The sequence below is a fragment of the Pelophylax lessonae genome (assembly GCF_965119305.1).
Source record: "Pelophylax lessonae genome assembly, chromosome: 7".
In the NCBI taxonomy this organism is placed as follows: domain Eukaryota; kingdom Metazoa; phylum Chordata; class Amphibia; order Anura; family Ranidae; genus Pelophylax; species Pelophylax lessonae.
The window spans coordinates 238,322,834-238,344,854 of NC_138774.1; the positions used below are offsets into that span (position 1 = coordinate 238,322,834).

The window sequence follows — 22,021 nt, forward strand, 5'->3', positions numbered from 1 at the left end:
CCCTCCTGCACACTCCCACACACTGAAGCCGCTTCTGACAGCTTAGTGTGGGACTGGACCGATCGACTTTAGAAAAGGTATGTATAGCTATTTCTTCTTTACAGGGCTAGATAGGTTAGTCTTAGAATGTTGCTGCAAGTAGATTTAGTGCTGATTCACACAGCGATGTCAGACATCGCATGTGATTCGCACCGCACTGCTATGCAAATCACATGCAATGTCTGTGCGATGCAAATTCAGCCATACATTATGTATTCACAGTATTCATACTGTGATATGCTAACTAATCTGGGGGTGTCATTAACTTTGTATTGACACTCCCAGCAGTTCGCATAGATCAGTATGAACTGCCTGCGAGTCGGGTGCGATGCAGGAACCCACCATGGAATCGCAGGGTTCCCTCATTCCACCAGTGTGAACCGCCACTTAGATTTAGTTTGTTTTAGGCTGAACTTCTAAGGCCTAACTAAATAGTAAGAAAAATGTAGAAAAACATAATAAAACAAATGTCTCTATAAAAGTATAAACTTAGTCTATCTTAAAAGTGGACATCTAAGTCAGTAGAGCAGTGGACGTGTCAGTCAGTAGGGCAGTGGATGGTGTCAGTAGGACAATGAATTCTGTCAGTCAGTAAAGCAGCGGACAGCGTTACCAGGGAAGTGGATGGTGTCAGTAGGTAATGGACGGTGTCAGTAAGGCATTGGACAGTGTCAGTAGTTTTTAATTTTTGTTTTTGTATTATTTTTTAGAATTTTATTTATTTTTACAACTTTATTTTTATTATTTTTTTTACAATTTCTTTAGGATCCCCATTATGGGGTTTGGGTAAGATATCAGGAGTCTAAACAGACCTCTGATGTTTCACCTTTGAGAAAGAGAAAGGAGATTGAGGACACAGCCCTCAATCTCCATCTCTGCAGCCTTAGCTGCACAGAATGAATGGACAGGAATAGCTTTATTTAGAGCTTGCGGTTCATTCACAAACTGAAGAATGGTAAACACAGTTTACCATGCATTCATTGTAAATGGACACAGTGTGCGATCAGTACTGATTACTCACTGTGTTCATTCAGAAAAGGATGGGACTTGTAAAATACATATTTAGTAGCCCCTTCCCCTGCTCTCCATCCTGACACATCCCCCGCAGCTGATGGGAGACGATAGGGGGAGGGGAGACCAGAGGAGCACACAGGGGCTTCGGGGCAGCAGGAAACAAGTAACCTGGATAGGAGTGGTGGCATATAGAGGAACCAATGCCCTTCATTTTCCTCCTAGAGCTGGTGAAATCCAGATTCTCCTCCTCTCCCTCCTGCCGGCATTCAGTGGCTGCAGGAGGAAAAAGGAGGGCATCGGTTCCTTTATATTTCGCCCCTGCCCCCCCACCTATCCAGGTGTAGAACCAAATCCAACAAGGGAGCCACAGGGTCCCCTGCAGCATGCGGCCGGGTAACATTTAGCTACGCCAGTGCTGCAGCCCCTTTTGGCCCCTCAGTTGGTGTTTGGGGATTTTATGTTATTTTTTCTGTCAGTTTTGGCAGGTGTTGTGATGGGCAGTGTGTCTGTTCCCAGCTGTCAGTGTTGTTGGGTGAGTGGACATCCCAGGGTGGAGGGTACGGGGAAATCCCTTATAGGTGAGACCCCGTGACCAGACCAGTGTCTTACCTCAGTGACAGCGGTCCTGCCCCGGCTATCAGGGGATGCTTTTCTCCTTCTGCCCCGCTCAGCTGTGTGTGACAGCTCCCCGTCCCCAGTTGTCAGCACAAAGCAGCACAGTGGCACAAACACTGGCTCTCAGCCTGTCCTCCACTACGCTCAGGAAACGGCACAAATGGTTCACAACACCCCAGCCAAAGGTGTGGATTGCGGAGAAGGTAAAGTGGAAGTTGAGTACCAGTGTTGCCAACCTCTTGAAAAGAAATTTACTGACAGAATGCCAAAAAATTGCTGACAGCACCATTTTTTTACTGTCAAAACTCATTAAATTTACTGACAGAAACAGTTTTTTTTTTTACTGACACGTCAAAAAAGTATATACAATTACCGTTTTCAGGGCAAAACAGAGCAAACATCGATATTGTGTGATCAGCAATGTGTTTAAGGTATAACAAAAGGCAAAACACATATTCTCTATTTCCATAAAGGTAATATAGCACAGCACAGAGTTTCCCCTTACATCACAGAACTCTGCAGCCCCTGATGTAACGGAGAACTCTTAGAACAATGATGTAAAGGGGAAATGCTGCAGACTCTGGTGTAAAAGGGAAACTCTGATGTAAGGGGGTTTCTGGTCACCAGAGACCTCCCTTACATAAGATTCAACAGAGCTCCTCTTAACATCAGACTCCACTTTCCCCTTTACATCACAGACCACAAAGTTCTCCCTTTACATTAGGGTCCACAGAATTTTCCCATGCACTGTAAGGGGGAATCCTGCAGACTCTGATGTAAGGGGGAATGCCAGGAACAGACCACCTTTCGCAGAGTGAATACACTAAGGTAAGAGAGAGTAAATGATATAAGGGGGAACCTTTATATCAGTGTCCCCCCCTTACCTTAGTGTATTAATTCCCCCTTATGTCAGTGACCCAACCGCAGACTTTGTGTGGCCACTGGAGGTTGGAGCTACCTGTCACTGACCTCCTCCTTTGCTGATTCGCGTGCAGGGCAGTGAGGCACAGTCCTTCGGGCGGCTCCTCTCATCACCACCTCTGTCCTCTTCTCCAAGTTCTCCTCCAGAGTCCATGTCCAGTAGTCCTCTGTGCTCTCCATTCCATCACTCATCTCTGCACTCCCCTCCATTCCATCACTCATCTCTCTCCCACCTCCCACATTATTACATTAATCATCCCTGCACCCCCCCCCCCAATTCAAACACTCAACCCCCCCCCCCACTATTACATCACTCATCCCTGCACCCCACTCCAATTCATCCACTCATCTCTATACTTACCCCTCTCCTTCAACACTCACCAGTCAGAAGGCATCTTCCCATCAGTTGGGGGTCTCTCTTCTCCTCCATGGACTTTCACTACCTTCCCTTCTCTTTGTCTGCCCTCCCCCATCTCACCCCAACAAAGAAGAGTACAGAAGGAGAAAAAAATGACTAAAATATCCTAAAACACCTTCCAACACCCAACCTGTTCTCATACAGTACAGCAGATACTGTAATTTCATCATCTCCCTCCTCTGTATTCTACCATCATCTCCATCCTCTGTATTCTATCATCAATTACATCCTCTGCATTCTACCATCACCTCCATCCTCTGCATTCTACCATCATCTCCATCCTCTGCATTTTACCATCAGCTTCATCCTCTGTATTCTACTATCATCTCCATTCCCTGCATTCTACCATAATCTCCATTCCCTGCATTCTACCATAATCTCCATTCCCTGTATTCTACCATCATCTCCATTCCCTGTATTCTATCATCATCTCCATTCCCTGTATTCTATCGTCATTTCCATCCTCTATAATTTACCATCTCCATTCTCTGCATTTCACAGTTATCTCCATCCTCTGCATTGTACTATCATCACCATTCTCTGTATTCTACCATCTTCTTCATCTTCCGTATTCTACCATCATCTCCATCCTCTTTATTCTACCATTATCTCCATCCTCTGCATTCCACAATCATCTTCATCCTCTATTCTACCATCATCTTCATCCTCTGTACTCTACCACCATCTCCATCCTCTGCATTTCACCATCATCTCTATCCTCTGCATTCTACCATCACCTTCATCCTCCCTATTCTACCACCACCTTCATCGTCTGCATTCTACTATCATCTTTATCCTCTGCATTTTACCATCACCTTCACCTTCTGTATTCTACCATCATCTCCATCCTCTGTATTTTACCATCAACTTCATTCTCTGCATTTTACCATCATTTTCATCCTCTTCATTTTACCATCATCTTTATCCTTTGTATTCTACCATCATCTCCATCCTCTGCATTCTACCACCATCTCCATCCTCTGCATTCTACCACCATCTCTATCCTCTGCATTCTACCATCACCTTCATCCTGGGCATTCTTCCATCATCTCCATCCTCCACATTCAACCATCATCTCCATCCTCTGCTTTCTTCCATCATCTCCATCCTCTGCTTTCTACTATCATCTCCATCCTCTGCATTCTACCATCATCTCTATCCTCTGCATTCTTCCATCATCTCCATCCTCCGCATTCTACCACCATCTCAATCCTCTGTATTCTACCATATTTTCCATCATCTGCATTCCATGATCATCTTCACCCTCTGTATTTTACCATCACCTTCAACCTTTGTATTCTACCATCATCTTAATCCTCTGCCTTCTACCATCATCTCCATCCACCGCATTCGACCGGCTTCCAAATCCTCTGTATTCTACCAACATCTTCATCCTCTAAATTCCACTATCATCTCCATCCTCTGCATTCTACCATCACCTTTATCCTCTGTGTTCTACCATTATCTCCATCCTCTGCATTCTACCATCACCTTGAACCTCTGCATTCTACCATCATCTCCATCCTCTGCATTTTACCATCATCTTCATCCTTCGCATTCTACCATAATCTCCATCCTCTGCATTTTACCATCATCTCCATCCTCTGCATTCTACCATCATCTCCATCCTCTGCATTTTACCATCATCTTCATCCTTCGCATTCTACCATCATCTCCATCCTCTGCATTTTACCATCATCTTCATCCTTTGCATTCTACCATCATCTCCATCCTGTGCATTCTACATTCATCTCCATCCTCTGCATTGTGCTATCATCTCCATCCTCTGCATTCTACTATTATCTCCATCCTGTGTATTCTATCATCATTTCCATTCTCTGCATTCTACCATCATCTCCATCCTCTGCATTCCACCATCATCTCCATCCTCTGCATTCTACTATTATCTCCATCCTGTGTATTCTATCATCATTTCCATTCTCTGCATTCTACCATCATCTCCATCCTCTGCATTCCACCATCATCTCCATCCTCTGCATTCTACCATCATCTCCATCCTCTATTCTACCATCATCTCCATCCTCTGCATTCCACCATCTTCCTAATCCTCTGTATTCTACCAACCTCTTCATCCTCCGCATTCTACCATCATTTCCATCACCTGCATTCTACCATCATCTCCATTCTCTGCATTCTACCATCATCTTTATCCTTCGCATTCTACCATCATCTCCATCCTCTGCATCCTACCACCATCTCCATCCTCTGCATTCTACCATCATCTTTATCCTTCGCATTCTACCATCATCTCCATCCTCTGCGTTCTACCATCATCTCCATCCTCTGCATTCTACCATCATTTCCATCCTCTGCATTCTACCATCATTTCCATTCTCTGCATTCTACCATCATCTCCATCCTCTGTGTTCTACCATCATCTCCATCCTCTGTGTTCTACCATCATCTCCATCCTCTGTGTTCTACCATCATCTCCATCCTCTGCATTTTACCATCTTCCTAATCCTCTGTATTATACCAACCTCTTCATCCTCCGCATTCTACCATCATCTTTATCCTTTGCATTCTACCATCATCTCTCATCTCTCTAAATGGTAGACTCTAAATGTGGCTTTCAACAACAGAGCCCTTACGAGTCCTCTGCTGAATTGTGTTGGTTATTTTTACTTGTGATGAACAGACAACTTTGGGTCCGAGTGCTCAAAGCCCACTTCCATATGAGGAGCAAGCTGAGTATGCACAGGGGCTGGCCTATATAAGTCTCCCCGGGAACCTAGGCTCGCGTTACCTCTCAGCTCTGGTGAGTAGTCTTCATGCAGTCTGTGTATACTAAAGAACCAGTTCTTGTAGCTCAGTCCTACACTTAGAAAAAAAAAAAGTATGCCAGCAGTTTATAAAAATTAGGCTGTGCATCACAATCAGTGATAGTTATACAACATAATATAGATATTCATTGTAAATGAAAATCGGAGGCTCACTTTGGAGGCTCGCAATATGCATTTGATTATATATGTAAAGACAAGCCGTTAGTTATTTTGTAGAATACAGGATCTTGCAAATGAAAATATAGTAAATATTAATTTGTAGAATACAGGATCTTGCAAATGAAAATGTAGTAAATATTAATTTGTTTGAATTTTCTCTCTTTTCTCTTTTTAGGGGGTCATCGTATTTTTTTCATCTTAGGCAGTGTTAACAGGTAAGTGGTCAAACACTGGATAGATTAACTTTAGATTTACTGACACTTTAGACCAAATCCTGGTACGTACTACAAGTTCTTTTTTTTTTTTGTTGAACAAAAAAGAAACAAACTGTCAGGTCCGGTTGTAGACTAATGATCAGATATTAGTGCAGCAATCCCCCCCCCCCCGCGTTCAGCTGTTGTGTTCTGACAGGGGGGAAGCCCCCCCACCAGAACACTCTGATCAGCGCTCTCTGCCATTGGCACTGATCGGGAGCTGGTCGGCTGCTGGTTTTCCAGCATGCACGTCCATTCGGTCAGCTTCTGTTGACATACACACGGGCCGCATGTTGGCCGTTTTTTTTTTAACCAGCCGATGTCTCCCGACATTCGGCCCATGTGTTCCTGGCTTAACTTTAGATAGATTAACTGAAAACTGTTGGTTCCCCTAAGAAAATCCTCCTTGTATGCTGTCCCAGTGACATTGCCATAAGCTGAACTTTCTGCTTCCCTTCTTTGCAAAGGTTTAGCTTAAAGGGCTGGTGATAGTTTTAATGGCATCCTAGAAGAACCTTTATAGGTTTATATTGGGAATGTGCTCCTAAGGGGGAACAGTTCAGCTCAACGCTGGTTGAACTAGATAGACTTGTGTCTTTTTCAGCCAGGCTGAATTCAACCCTCTGCATTCTACCATCATTTCCATTCTCTGCATTCTACCATCATCTCCATCCTCTATTCTATCATCATCTTTATCCTCCGCATTCCACCATCTTCCTAATCCTCTGTATTCTACCAACCTCTTCATCCTCCGCATTCTACCATCATTTCCATCACCTGCATTCTACCATCATCTCCATCCTCTGCATTCTACCATCATCTCTCATCTCTCTAAATGGTAGACTCCAAATGTGGCTTTCAACACCAGAGCCCTTAAGAGTCCTCTGCTGAATTGTGTTGGTTATTTTTACTTGTGATGAATAGACAACTTTGGGTTTGAGTGCTCAGTTAAGGCAAAGTAAAGCCCACTTCCATATGAGGAGCAAGCTGAGTATGCACAGGGGCTGGCCTATATAAGCCTCCCTGGGAACCTAGGCTCGTTACCTCTCAGCTCTGGTGAGTAGTCTTCAAGGAGTCTGTGTATACTAAAGAACCAGTTCTTGTATCTCAGTCCTACACTTAGAAAAAAAAAAGTATGCCAGCAGTTTATAATAATTAGGCTGTGCATCACAATCAGTGATAGTTATACAACATAATATAGATATTCATTGTAAATGAAAATTGGAGGCTCACTTTGGAGGCTCGCAATATGCATTTGATTATATATGTAAAGACAAGCAGTTAGTTATTTTGTAGAATACAGGATCTTGCAAATGAAAATATAGTAAATATTAATTTGTAGAATATAGGATCTTGCAAATGAAAATATAGTAAATATTAGTTTGTAGAATACAGGATCTTGCAAATGAAAATATAGTAAAAATAATTTGTAGAATACAGGATCTTGCAAATGAAAATGTAGTAAATATTATTTTGTAGAATACAGGATCTTGCAAATGAAAATATAGTAAAAATAATTTGTAGAATACAGGATCTTGCAAATGAAAATGTAGTAAATATTAATTTGTAGAATACAGGATCTTGCAAATGAAAATGTAGTAAATATTATTTTGTAGAATACAGGATCTTGCAAATGAAAATATAGTAAAAATAATTTGTAGAATACAGGATCTTGCAAATGAAAATATAGTAAATATTAATTTGTAGAATACAGGATCTTGCAAATGAAAATGTAGTAAATATTATTTTGTAGAATACAGGATCTTGCAAATGAAAATATAGTAAAAATAATTTGTAGAATACAGGATCTTGCAAATGAAAATGTAGTAAATATTAATTTGTAGAATATAGGATCTTGCAAATGAAAATATAGTAAATATTAATTTGTAGAATACAGGATCTTGCAAATGAAAATGTAGTAAATATTAATTTGTAGAATATAGGATCTTGCAAATGAAAATGTAGTAAATATTAATTTGTAGAATACAGGATCTTGCAAATGAAAATGTAGTAAATATTAATTTGTTTGAATTTTCTCTCTTTTCTCTTTTTAGGGGGCCATCGTATTTTTTTCATCTTAGGCAGTGTTAACAGGTAAGTGGTCAAACACTGGATAGATTAACTTTAGATTTACGGACACTTTAGACTAAAGCCTGGTACGCACTAAAAGTTCTTTTTTTTTGTACAACCCAGTGGGTTAAACAAAAAAGAAACAAACTGTCAGGTCCGGTTGGAGACTAATGATCAGATATTAGTGCAGCAATCTCCCCCCATATTGCCATAAGCTGAACTTTCTGCTTCCCTTCTTTGCAAAGGTTTAGCTTAAAGGGCTGGTGATAGTTTTAATGGCATCCTAGAAGAACCTTTATAGGTTTATATTGGGAATGTGCTCCTAAGGGGGAACAGTTCAGCTCAACACTGGTTGAACTAGATGGACTTATGTCTTTTTCAGCCAGGCTGGCTAACTATGTAATGCAAAGCCCTGAATGTCACCAGGAAGGAAAAGTCAACTGAGAAAAGAAGCAATAATTTGGGCTGGTTCCTGATAAATTGGATGAAATTTGCATAGTGGGTGGTACTGTCCCTTTCATCATCCTTTAAAAAATTGAGCGAGTCAGGCAGAAAATTTAGGACTGTTTATGGCAGTTTGGGTATTGTGACCGGGGTCAGGGGGGGGTTCAGCCATTCATTTTGTATAGAGTGGATGGAGGAATCTGATTTTTTTTTCATTCCGCCTGATAGTGTATGACCATTTTAACACTGCCCCGTTACCCCAACTGATGTTATGTTTTGTGGTTCCCTCTGGCCTCCTGGCTGATGTGGACCATAAAGGTGTGCTAAAATGTACCCACCTCAAAAATTAATCCTAATATACTCAGTGTTCTAAAGCCTAGTACACATGGCTAGTTTTATTTTATCGTTTAAACCAGTGGGCTGAATGAAAAGAAAAAACTGACAGCTCAGTTTAGAGCCGCTGTACTAACAATATGATGTTAGTACAGCGATATACTCAGCTGCTCTATTGTGTTCTGACAGGGAGACGGCTCTCACACCAGAACACTCCGGTCATCGCTTTCAGCCATTGGCTGAGAGCGCTGATCAGGAGCCAGTTGGCAGACCTTTCTGTTGGACCAGCTGCATTACACACAGGGCAAATGTCAGTCGGTTTCTATTTAACCGGCCGATGCCGCCCGATAATCAGGCTGTGTGTACCGGGCTTTACATACATCCTATCCAGCAACTGTATTGTTTGGGCAAGAACAACAATGATTCACTTGTGTCTCTCTTTGGCTTGCTAGTCAAATCTTACTAGTTGTTCCTGATCCGGCCATAGGCGGATCCAAATTCGTCCGGTTCCTGCTGAACTGACTGTATTTCATTCCATCTATGGGCAAGCTGATGGTACTTAAGTACAACTAACCTGTTTTTTTTTTTTTGCTTGATTACTGGTGGTGCCTATAGCTGCCAGCAGTGATCATTGTATTCTGAGAGTTGGGAAACCTCCCGCTGTCAGAATACAATACAGTGGGAGGGATTCCCTCATGAACACTGACCGTGTTGGTAGGGAAATCGAGCAATTTTCTTTCCTTTAACCCATGGTTAAAGGAAAGAAAATTGTACAGTGTATGGCAAAGGTATAGCTTCACAGGGGAATAGGAGAAATTATCACAGCTGAGCCCTAATAAGCACTTAAAATTTACTTTAGCAATGACAGTACAGCCTAATTCAAACTTGCAGTTTGGAAGGGTGGGCAGTAAAAATGGGCAGATGAGGTGCAAATTTACCACCTCCCAACTGGCCCCCCAAGTTGTAAAGGCAGTTGTACGGAGCATTCACATGCTGCAACTGTGATGCTTTGCATGTTGACGTATCAAAAATGTTCAGTGGGCATTACTGCCTGTCAAATGTGATCTATTCAATTATATTTGCATGCATTTCAAGGCGGTGGTGCGAGCTTTCAGGGGACAAAACAGGCAGTACAAATAACCTTACTTAAAGCATTATTAAAAATAATACATTTTCACACAGAAACCAGCAGCCATGGGTGACGGTGAAATGGCGGTTTTCGGCGATGCCGCCCAGTACCTCCGTAAGACTGATAAAGAAAGACTGGAAGCCCAGAACAAGCCTTTTGATGCCAAGAACACCTGTTACGTGGATGACCAAAAGGAACTTTACGTGAAGGGTTTGGTCACCGCTCGCGAAGATGGAAAAATCACTGTGAAGACTGATGATGGCAGGGTAACTATTATAACAAAATCTTCTGAATAAATCAAGTACTAAACATGATTAAAAACTATGTATTAAACATATTATTTTCTATTTCAGACTGTAACAGTCAAAGAAGGCCAAGTTTACCCCCAGAATCCTCCCAAGTACGATAAAATTGAAGACATGGCGATGATGACTCACCTGAATGAAGCATCTGTGCTGTATAACCTCAAAGAACGTTACGCAGCCTGGATGATCTACGTAAGTCCCAATATCTAGAAAAAAAAAAACAGGAGTTAAAATAAAATGTAGATAAGAGCTATTGCAACAATCCTAATAATACATACTAATTTATATAAAAAAAATATTAAAAATCTTTAGAATTATTTTTTTTGCATTAGTTGATGACTGGCATTTAAACTTCCTAATAAAGTTAAACCTACTCTGTAAAATAACAGCTTTAATCTGAAAGTATGAATCTGGTTGCTAAATGTAAAGAAAATACAAGAAATTCTGATACTTAGCTTCAATGGATTTTATATTTTGGGGTAAAATATGAATTTTTAGTTTAGGTAACAAGACATTTTAAGAAATCACAGTTGTTTTACAAACTAACGTCATATACTTTATAATGTATTACAGACATACTCTGGGCTTTTCTGCGTCACTGTCAACCCCTACAAGTGGCTGCCAGTGTATGACCCTAAGGTGGTTGCTGGCTACAGAGGCAAGAAGCGTATGGAAGCTCCACCACACATCTTCTCCATCTCTGATAACGCTTATCAGTTTATGCTCACAGGTACTTGGGCTTGTCTTATTGTGAATGTTTATTTGATATTTTCAGGAGCCACATACATGATTTAAATCCACATTTGCATTTTTTGCAGATCGTGAAAATCAGTCTGTCCTGATTACCGGTGAATCTGGTGCTGGAAAGACTGTCAACACCAAGCGTGTCATCCAGTACTTTGCAACAATTGCAGCTATTGGCGACACTAAGAAGAAGGATTCCGCCAGCAGCATAAAGGTGCGTACTCAGCTTTCAACTATTATTAAAAAATAAAAAAAAATCTTGGAAAAGGAGTTGGTTAGCTAAACAAATGCACTCAATTGCAAGCAGCAGTATAGAGATGAGATGAAAACACATGCTATATGTAGGTATTATCCCACGTAAATCACTAAGATCACATTTTGAGTATGGAATACAGTTTTGGGTAATGTACTATTATAAAGACCTTAAAGATTTAGAGAGAGTACAAAGGCAATCTAAACTAAATTAGTAAAAAGCATGGCAGGTCTCCCTGATAGGAAAGGTTAAAAATAAAAACTGTACTTGTCCGATTTGGAAAAAAGACAAGTTAAAGGTGATTAATAATTCATAGATATATCCAAAATCGATGTAAAAAAATTGTGAAATCATTATTTTCTACCATGATTGTGAAAAGGAAAAGGGAATAAAAAGCTGCAAAGCAGGAAAATAATATTTTACTATTAATTTGGGAAGGGTTTTTAAAGGTCAACATGGTTAGGTTGTGGAATGCTCCTAAGTAATAGCATGCTACATCCTCTTGTTGGAATACAAACTAAAGTCATAGTATTCATATTAAAAATTCTAGATGCTTTCTTTGCGTGCTTAGGGACTATATTACTTAGTAAATATGTGTTAACAAAGTTATGTAATTTTGGAGATGTGCTGAGTGTCAACACACAGAGATTCATGACAGCCAAGTATGACAACAAGTATAACTATGCTCCGATTACAGTCCTGTCCTTCACAGTTAATGTATCCTGTACTCAAACTATATTGGTATCTGACTGTGAAAATGCTAATGTAATTGGGATGTTATTTACTACATAAAAAGTTGCTTGCTCAGACTGGTTTAAAAGGCCTTGTACTTGTATAATCAATGCACCAAAGTACAACATGTAGTAGCCCCAGATAGGACTTGCGTTTTCTGATTTTCTTTCCCTTTTTGCTTGTTCTAATAACTTTTACCTGTTTTACTTGTCTCCTAAATCTTTGTACTTCTTTATCTTTAGGGTAATCTGGAAGATCAAATCATCCAGGCTAACCCTTTGCTGGAAGCCTTCGGTAATGCCAAGACTGTAAGAAATGACAACTCCTCTCGTTTTGTAAGTATATATGAGATCTATATGTTCATTAGTTACTCATCCCTAGGAACTCATATTGCATGAACTCCTTTCTAATCTTCTCTTGTCATGTTTAGGGTAAATTCATCAGAATCCACTTTGGTACCACTGGAAAACTGTCTTCAGCTGATATTGAAACATGTAAGAACGAAATCCTCCAAGTTCTTCTCATTTTGTAGTTTCTCACATATGTTCACATAACTACTACTATGCAATTTTATAGATCTGCTGGAGAAGTCCAGAGTAACATTCCAGCTGTCAGCTGAAAGAAGCTACCACATCTTCTACCAGATCTTGACAAATAAGAAACCAGAGGTTGTTGGTAAGCTCATATTTCCATTCAGATAATAGACAAGAAATGAGAAATGCAAACCATAAGCATGTGTAATTGAATGTAGAACTTATCATTTTATATGTGTTTGTGTTCAGAGATGCTTCTTGTTACCACCAACCCATACGACTACCCCTCAATCAGCCAGGGTGAAATTGTTGTGAAGAGTATTGATGATGAAGAGGAGTTGATCGCCACAGATGTAAGTTGTTGAGATCTTGGAACAAAAAAAACTTTTTTCAGTTTTACACAGATTGTACAATTTCCACAGATGTACAGAATCTGTTACTAGGCACTAAATAACCAGAGCTATTTTTCCATCAGACTGCCATTGACATCCTTGGATTCACCCCAGAAGAAAAGGTCGGCATCTACAAGTTGACTGGTGCAGTCATGCATCACGGCAACATGAAGTTCAAGCAGAAGCAGAGGGAGGAGCAGGCCGAGCCAGATGGCACTGAGGGTTTGTCCTTTGTTTTTCAAATTATTTTATGATTTTTTTTTTTTTCATCTTCCCATGTCATTTTAGGATTTATCTCATTCTATATGTCTTATCTCCAGTTGCTGACAAGATTGCTTATCTGATGGGTTACAACTCTGCTGATTTGCTGAAGGCTTTGTGCTACCCCAGAGTAAAGGTCGGCAATGAGTTTGTCACCAAGGGACAAACTGTACCTCAGGTATGATAAAATCAAGAAATAAAATAAATACATTCTCAAAGATAACTATGTTTTCCATAATATATGATTGTGACGAAACACATGATTTTTGCTCTCCTCTTTAGGTCAACAACTCTGTTGGTGCCCTCTGCAAGTCCGTTTTTGAAAAACTCTTCTTGTGGATGGTCACTCGTATCAACCAGCAGCTTGACACCAAACAGCCAAGACAGTTCTTTATTGGTGTGCTGGATATTGCTGGATTTGAAATCTTTGATGTAAGTTCTTGAACAGTTTGAGCTTTGAATGCCTTTTAAAGCAAAGGACCATTTCTCATTTCTTTATTTTACATACAGTATAACAGCTTGGAACAGCTCTGTATCAACTTTACCAATGAGAAGTTACAGCAGTTCTTCAACCACCACATGTTCGTCCTGGAGCAAGAGGAATACAAGAAGGAAGGTATTGACTGGGAGTTCATTGACTTTGGTATGGACTTGGCTGCCTGCATTGAGCTTATTGAGAAGGTAATTTCACATGTGGAAAAGTTATTATGAAACCAAAAATGTAGAATTATGTGTTGTGACAGATTTAAAGTAACACTGATCATTTATTATCAGCCTATGGGCATCTTCTCCATCCTTGAAGAGGAGTGCATGTTCCCCAAGGCCACTGACACATCCTTTAAGAACAAGCTGTATGAGCAGCATCTTGGCAAGTGCAAGAACTTTGAGAAGCCCAAACCTGGCAAAGGAAAGGCTGAGGCTCACTTCTCTCTTGTGCACTATGCTGGTACTGTGGATTACAACATCTCTGGCTGGCTTGACAAGAATAAGGATCCATTGAATGAATCTGTTATCCAGCTGTACCAGAAATCTTCAATGAAACTGCTGTCCTTGCTGTACTCCACCATCAATGCTGCTGATGGTGAGTAACTTGTCTGTTCCTTTCCTACTTTAAGCTTTTTTGTACTTTTACATTTAAATTAAGATCTGTGATGACTCTCCCATTGTGTTTTATTTACAGAGGCTAGCAGTGGCAAAGGAGGAAAGAAGAAGAAGGGAGGCTCCTTCCAGACTGTGTCTGCTCTGTTCAGAGTAAGTATTACTTTTTATCTGCATAAAGACTTACGTAATTTCTGTCATAGCAGAAAATCCTAATTTATATTGTGTGTGTTATAGGAAAACTTGAACAAGCTTATGACCAACTTGAAAAGCACTCACCCTCACTTTGTGCGTTGTCTGATCCCCAATGAGACCAAAACTCCAGGTACAATTTTATTATCCTTTTCATGCGGCAAACACTAAATATTAGGAAGGCACTATAGTTTTTGTGGTCACTACTGACATTTATGATTTTCACAGGTATTATGGATAACCACCTGATCATTCACCAACTGAGATGTAACGGTGTATTGGAAGGTATCAGAATTTGCAGAAAGGGATTCCCCAGCAGAATTATTTATGCTGACTTTAAGCAACGGTAAATTTTCATGCACATTGTAAACATACTTGTATATCTTATAGAAACTATTGAATTATTAGGGGTGAACAGTGCCATTAGGTTTGGGAGTTAAATAGAACGTTTTCATTATTTGGCTATGTATGGGTTATTATACACTTTGAGAATAATCGTTAACCATTCCATAATGTTCTTTTTTCTAAAGTTACAAGGTCCTGAATGCCAGTGCAATCCCAGATGGTCAGTTTATTGATAGCAAGAAGGCATCAGAAAAACTCTTGGGCTCCATTGATGTTGACCACACTCAGTACAAATTTGGCCACACCAAGGTATGACAGACAGAAACTCCCAAAAAATGGTAAATCTAACAGTTTCTAATATTTTAATTTAAAATGACTATTTTTTTTCTGAAGGTATTCTTCAAAGCTGGTCTCCTGGGTACCCTGGAAGAGATGAGAGATGAAAAGCTGGCAGAACTTATCACTCGTACTCAGGCCCTCTGCAGAGGTTTCTTGATGAGAATTGAGTTCAAAAAGATGATGGAAAGAAGGTAACATTTATCATGTCCTTAATTGAATGCAGTACAGATCTACCTTCATTAGTAAGGCAAGAAAACAACCAAAAATGTTACCTATTTTCTACACAGGGAAGCCATCTTTATCATCCAGTACAATGTCAGATCATTCATGAATGTCAAACACTGGCCATGGATGAAGCTGTACTTCAAGATTAAGCCTCTCCTGAAGAGTGCTGAGACTGAGAAGGAAATGGCCAACATAAAGGAGGAGTTTGAAAAGATCAAGGATGCTCTGGCTAAGTCAGAGGCCAAGAAGAAGGAACTAGAGGAGAAACTGGTTTCCTTGCTGCAGGAAAAGAATGACTTACAGCTCCAAGTCCAGTCGGTAGGTAGAATTACATAGCAAAACACTGTTAGAAAACAATTTTTAGTGATACCCATCCAAAAAATTCCCAGTTGCCTAAAAGAAAATTGTTTTCAACAGGAATCTGAGACTCTGGCTGATGCTGAGGAGAGATGTGAAGGTCTCATCAAGAACAAGATTCAACTTGAATCAAAACTCAAGGAGCTCAATGAGAGACTTGAAGATGAAGAAGAAAGCAACGCTGAACTGACAGCTAAGAAAAGGAAACTGGAAGATGAAACCTCAGAGCTAAAGAAAGACATTGATGACCTGGAACTCACTCTGGCAAAAGTAGAAAAAGAAAAACATGCAACAGAAAATAAGGTATAAGCAACAAGAAACGTAAAGTCCACTTTCTGATTCAAATACACAAATGCAAAGTCTACTTCCTAATACAATAAAATTATCGGTATGTATTTTAATCTTTGTTCCCTTATTTATAGGTTAAAAATCTTACTGAAGAATTGGCATCTCTTGATGAAAATGTCTCCAAACTCACCAAGGAAAAGAAAGCTCTTCAGGAGGCTCATCAGCAAACTCTTGATGACCTTCAAGCTGAGGAAGACAAAGTCAGCTCCTTGACCAAAGCAAAGACAAAGCTGGAACAGCAAGTAGATGATGTGAGTATCTTAAAACAGAATTTCTAATCTATTGTGTATTTAAAAAGAGGCCAAATTATGCAAATAAATGTATGTACTTCTAGCTGGAAGGTTCCCTGGAACAAGAGAAGAAACTTCGTCTTGACCTGGAGAGGGCCAAGAGAAAGCTGGAAGGTGACCTAAAACTGTCCCAGGAAACCGTTGTGGATCTTGAAAATGATAAGCAGCAAGCTGATGAAAAGCTAAAAAAGTAAAGAGTGCTCCCATCTATTTTTTTTTAAGAAAAACCTGAAAATACAATCAGCCTTGGTAATTTGTATTAACCTTGATTCACAGGAAGGACTTTGAAGTCAGCCAATTGCAGGGAAAGATTGAGGATGAACAATCCCTTGGATCTCAACTGCAGAAGAAAATAAAGGAACTACAGGTAAAGGATGGATTACAGGATCCTAATATCATTATACTGATTTCTCATTATTTAACTATGAATTTTAAAATCCCAATAATAATAACCTGCTTTATTTAGGCTCGCATTGAAGAACTTGAGGAGGAAATTGAAGCTGAGAGGGCAGCACGTGCCAAGGTTGAGAAACAGAGAGCTGATCTCTCCAGAGAACTTGAAGAAATCAGTGAAAGACTTGAGGAAGCTGGTGGTGCAACATCTGCCCAGATTGAGGTGAACAAGAAGCGTGAAGCTGAATTCCAGAAACTGAGACGTGACCTGGAAGAAGCCACTCTTCAACATGAAGCCACTGCTTCTGCTCTGCGCAAAAAGCATGCTGACAGTGTTGCTGAGCTTGGGGAACAGATTGACAACCTGCAGCGTGTTAAGCAGAAGCTGGAGAAAGAGAAGAGTGAGCTGAAGATGGAGGTTGATGACCTTGCAAGCAACCTGGAGAGCATCTCTAAAGGGAAGGTAAGTCATTTCTTGAAAATACATGTTTCTTTATTCTTTTTTAATTCTTATTCTGGAATGAAGACAATGATTTTACTAAATGTTCTTGTAGGCCAACCTTGAAAAAGTTAACCGTGTGCTTGAGGACCAACTGAGTGAAGTTAAGTCTAAGGATGATGAACATCTGCGTTTACTTAATGACCTCACTACCCAGAGGGCTCGTCTGCAGACTGAGACTGGTAGGTTAATTACTGTACTCATACAATAGAAGTAATACATTTTACAATATAATGAAATATGTATATAATAAAATGTTGAAGAAAACCAAAGGCATAAATCAAAGAGTATTCACAAAAGTGAAGAAATACTTGACAACATGCACTGATGAGATGTGATGTGTCTGTCTATTAAATGCATTGTTTTTCATGCTATGTGATATTGCTTTCATATAATTCTAGGTGAGCTGTCTCGCCAGCTTGAAGAGAAGGAGTCTCTAATTTCTCAGTTATCCAGAGGCAAACAGGGCTTCACTCAGCAGGTTGAGGAACTCAAGAGACAGCTTGAAGAAGAGTCAAAGGTAACATTGTGATGTTAAGTTAAACAAAAAAGATTAAAACAGTACATTTCCGACAAAGTCATTACACATATTTCACATATTTCTTATCTGCATATTCCAGGCCAAGAATGCCCTTGCCCATGCCCTGCAGTCTGCTCGCCATGACAATGACTTGCTCCGCGAGCAATATGAGGAGGAACAGGAAGCCAAGGCTGAGCTTCAACGTTCTCTTTCCAAGGCTAATGGTGAAGTTTCCCAGTGGAGGACCAAATACGAAACTGATGCCATTCAGCGCACAGAGGAGCTGGAGGAGGCCAAGTAAGTTGAAACTCAGGAAATGTGTTTTTATTTTTATATTTTTATTGATTTTAAAATAGAAAAAAGGGAGATTTGTTTTCAACAGACTCTTATTGTACTATTACTTAACATTGTTCTTTATTTGCTTTATAGGAAGAAGCTGGCTCAGCGTTTGCAGGATGCTGAGGAACAGGTTGAGGCTGTGAACTCCAAGTGTGCCTCCCTGGAAAAGACCAAGCAGAGATTGCAGTCTGAGGTTGAAGACCTCATGGTCGATGTGGAGAGAGCGAATAGTGCAGCAGCTTCTCTTGACAAGAAACAGAGAAACTTTGATAAGGTAAAAGTGCAGGCATAATACAACTATAATAACTTTCAATTATTTGGATACATATCCTATACATGTCCGTGTTTTCAGGTCCTGGCAGAATGGAAGCAGAAGTATGAGGAGGGTCAGGCTGAACTGGAGGCTGCTCAGAAAGAGGCTCGCAGCCTGAGCACTGAGATCTTCAAGTTGAAGAATGCTTATGAAGAGGCACTGGAACAAGTTGAATCCCTGAAACGCGAGAACAAGAACTTGCAACGTATGTGATTTCTTACATTTAAAATTTGCTTACTTATTTCTATAACTTTTAATTGATGAGAATGGCATGTGCACTAAATAGATGTGTAACATTTGTTTGACCATCTCTTCACCAGAGGAGATCTCAGATCTGACTGAACAGATTGGTGAGTCTGGAAAGTCCATCAATGAACTGGAGAAGGCCAGGAAGCAGGTTGAACAGGAAAAGAGTGACCTTCAGGCTGCTCTGGAGGAGGCAGAGGTATACAACTAGAAAAATACACTGATAACATGGACTGGTTTTATTTTGGCATGACTTTTCTGAGTGCCAGTCTACCAACTTAATTTTAAATATTGTGTTTCTTTTTTAAAGGGATCATTGGAACATGAAGAAGCCAAGATCCTCCGTGTTCAGCTTGACCTGAACCAGATCAAATCTGAGGTGGACAGGAAGATTGCAGAGAAGGATGAGGAAATTGAACAGCTGAAGAGAAACAGCCAGAGAGCCATTGACACCCTGCAGAGCACACTGGACTCTGAAATCAGAAGCAGAAATGATGCTCTGAGACTGAAGAAGAAGATGGAAGGAGATTTGAATGAACTTGAGATCCAACTGAGCCATTCTAACCGCCAGGCTTCAGAGGCACAGAAACAGCTCAGAAATGTGCAAGGACAGCTGAAGGTATCCCAAAAAAGTTCAAATAATCATATAAAATACAAAGCTCTAGTCTCATTCTATTGAAAGTAGTCCGATTGTTGGTTTATGATCACACATTTTTGTCATCTAGGATGCCCAGCTGCAGTTAGATGATGCCTTGAGAGGACAGGAGGACCTGAAGGAACAGGTTGCTGTGATTGAACGCAGAAACAATCTGCAACAAGCTGAGATTGAAGAGTCTAGGTCTGCTCTGGAACAAACAGAGAGGTCTCGCAAGATCGCAGAACAGGAACTTCTAGATGCCAGTGAACGTCTGCAGCTCCTGCACTCACAGGTATAATCTTCTACTAAATATCATTAGATTTAGCAGTAAATGTTACCTTGTTTCAATAAATGCTAACAAATTTCCCAAATATTTGTTTTGCTAGAACACTAGCCTACTGAACAGCAAGAAGAAATTAGAAAGTGACATTGCACAGCTGACAAATGAAGTGGAGGAATCCGTTCAGGAATCCAGAAATGCTGAAGACAAAGCCAAAAAGGCCATCACTGATGTATGTATCCATTCTTCTACAAACTCATAGCATAGATTACACCAAATCAACATTCCCACTGACTGTTTTTCCATACTACTCAAGGCTGCTCTGATGGCAGAAGAGTTGAAGAAGGAGCAGGACACCAGTGCCCATCTGGAGAGAATGAAGAAGAACCTTGAACAGACTGTGAAGGACCTGCAGCACCGTCTGGATGAAGCTGAACAGCTGGCATTGAAGGGTGGCAAGAAGCAGCTCCAGAAACTGGAAACCAGAGTAAGTATTTTAAATGCAAAAGTAATAAAGATTAGAGGACAAATATAAAAATTCCAACAATATTTATTTTCTGAAAATGTTCCTCATAGGTGCGAGAACTGGAGAATGAGCTGGACAATGAACAGAAACGTGGAGTTGAGTCCATTAAAGGAGTTCGCAAATATGAAAGGAGGGTTAAGGAACTGACCTACCAGGTAAAATAACTTAGTATACTGTACATACTCAGTATGGAAAATTCCTAAGGACCGCTTGCTTTTAGGTTGTTCTTGGGCTAAACCTTTTTGATACAAACATTACTTTTATATTCTGAATGCTCTATATTCATTTTCTTTTGCAGACTGAGGAAGACAGGAAAAACATCCTGAGGTTGCAGGATCTGGTAGACAAACTGCAGCTGAAGGTCAAGGCCTACAAGAGACAGGCTGAGGAATCTGTAAGTGCAAACTTCATTTCTTGTAGAAAAACATTTTGGAAAAGCCTTTTCTTCATAGATAAGGCTGATTATAAGCAAGTTAGACTTTAGACCAAATTTTCGATACAACTTGCAATTTGACAATTGATTAACCTTGTACTTCAGGAGGAACAAGCCAATGCTCACCTGGGCCGCTTCAGGAAGGTCCAGCATGAGCTTGAAGAAGCTGAAGAGAGAGCTGACATTGCTGAGTCCCAGGTCAACAAGCTCAGGGCCAAGAGCCGTGACATTGGAGGAAAGGTACGGAAGCATTTTTTTAAACTGTTATGTCACCTTATTTGTTTTAAAATTACTTCTTGTACCTTACATTTTTTTTCTTTATCTTTTGCAGAAGGAGAGCGAAGAGTAAATACTTACGAATGGTTGTAGAAACATGAAGAGTATTTAAATTATATTGTGCTAATATTTAAATAAATTATTGAAGTTCCTAAAATATGTTGTAGCCTTTTTATTCTATCAAACACAATTTTCATGTAATGGTTTCTACTTTAAATGGTTTCTACTTTAATGGTAGATGTAAACACAGAAATGAATGCAGTTGTGAACTCATTAAAACATAATAAAGACTTTTCTGCAGCTACTGTAATTACCTGAATATGGCCTAAAATCAGTATCGTATAATTCCTTGTAGAGCATTCCCCTAGACTGGTAGAGGGATGGTCAGCACTAGCAGTGAATCAGCATGCTGCACACGCATATGCAAACAGGAGGAGAGATCAGTGTGAGCAATTGGGCAAACTGCTGCTACTCCTTCTCTGTCCTATCCTAGGCTGGGGCTAGGGAGGTGACCTAGCCTTATTGCTTAACTGCAACAGTGAAAAGTCACCAGCCTGGTTGTACATTCTGGTGGGGCACTGTAAAGCTCAGGACTAGATTGACAAAAATACAAACCTCTTGGAAGGTGAAACACCTCTAAGTAATAAGTAAGTAATCGCTGTATTTGGCCTGGAGTTCAGCTTTTATGATTGCCTGGCCCTTGGTGTATATTAGTGCACTTCAAAAAGGCAACTGGTGCAGTCTACATTTACTTTTCAGCTGACATCAAGTACTAAACTGGTCCACAAGTCAACATTGGAGTCAGTTCATTAACCATTGGTTTTAATTGTCCCTAATTCCTCGTGAAGAGGCTGGGTTGACACTCATAGAAACTGGACATTCCTATGACGAAATACAGGCATTGATCAGCTGATTATAGAAGGCATTGGTAAATTGATGGTGATG

General features: G+C 40.2%; 3 protein-coding genes across 3 annotated transcripts in view; all 3 read left to right on the top strand.

Moving 5' to 3' along the window:
• Positions 1 to 21,149, top strand: part of LOC309560608 (myosin heavy chain, skeletal muscle-like) — a gene marked incomplete at both ends in the record, with an annotated part of 30,673 nt that extends 9,524 nt beyond the window's left edge. Inside the window, 5 exons of the mRNA XM_082264233.1 lie at positions 20,273 to 20,328; positions 20,418 to 20,522; positions 20,666 to 20,761; positions 20,906 to 21,040; positions 21,132 to 21,149. Coding sequence (XP_082120359.1) covers positions 20,273 to 20,328; positions 20,418 to 20,522; positions 20,666 to 20,761; positions 20,906 to 21,040; positions 21,132 to 21,149 — 410 coding nt within the window. The remainder of the gene's footprint in view (positions 1 to 20,272; positions 20,329 to 20,417; positions 20,523 to 20,665; positions 20,762 to 20,905; positions 21,041 to 21,131) is intronic.
• LOC309560711 (myosin-4-like) lies at positions 10,266 to 16,808 on the top strand (the record flags this gene model as incomplete). Its single annotated transcript, XM_082264337.1, has 22 exons — positions 10,266 to 10,466; positions 10,554 to 10,697; positions 11,079 to 11,235; positions 11,324 to 11,463; positions 12,477 to 12,569; positions 12,665 to 12,728; positions 12,811 to 12,909; positions 13,017 to 13,120; positions 13,243 to 13,381; positions 13,480 to 13,598; positions 13,703 to 13,852; positions 13,931 to 14,101; positions 14,195 to 14,501; positions 14,601 to 14,671; positions 14,756 to 14,843; positions 14,939 to 15,056; positions 15,241 to 15,364; positions 15,449 to 15,585; positions 15,682 to 15,937; positions 16,037 to 16,279; positions 16,399 to 16,575; positions 16,659 to 16,808. The coding sequence occupies 22 exons, from the start codon at positions 10,266 to 10,268 to the stop codon at positions 16,806 to 16,808; spliced, it is 3,252 nt and encodes a 1,083-aa protein (XP_082120463.1).
• On the top strand, positions 16,932 to 20,157 carry LOC309559846 (myosin heavy chain, skeletal muscle-like; the record flags this gene model as incomplete). The annotated part of the gene is made up of 11 exons (XM_082263277.1): positions 16,932 to 16,956; positions 17,115 to 17,470; positions 17,562 to 17,688; positions 17,908 to 18,026; positions 18,127 to 18,323; positions 18,456 to 18,639; positions 18,718 to 18,883; positions 18,999 to 19,123; positions 19,235 to 19,543; positions 19,650 to 19,853; positions 19,948 to 20,157. 11 exons carry the CDS (start codon positions 16,932 to 16,934, stop codon positions 20,101 to 20,103), a joined length of 1,968 nt encoding a protein of 655 aa, XP_082119403.1. The 3' UTR covers positions 20,104 to 20,157.
• Positions 21,150 to 22,021: the final 872 nt, after the last annotated feature.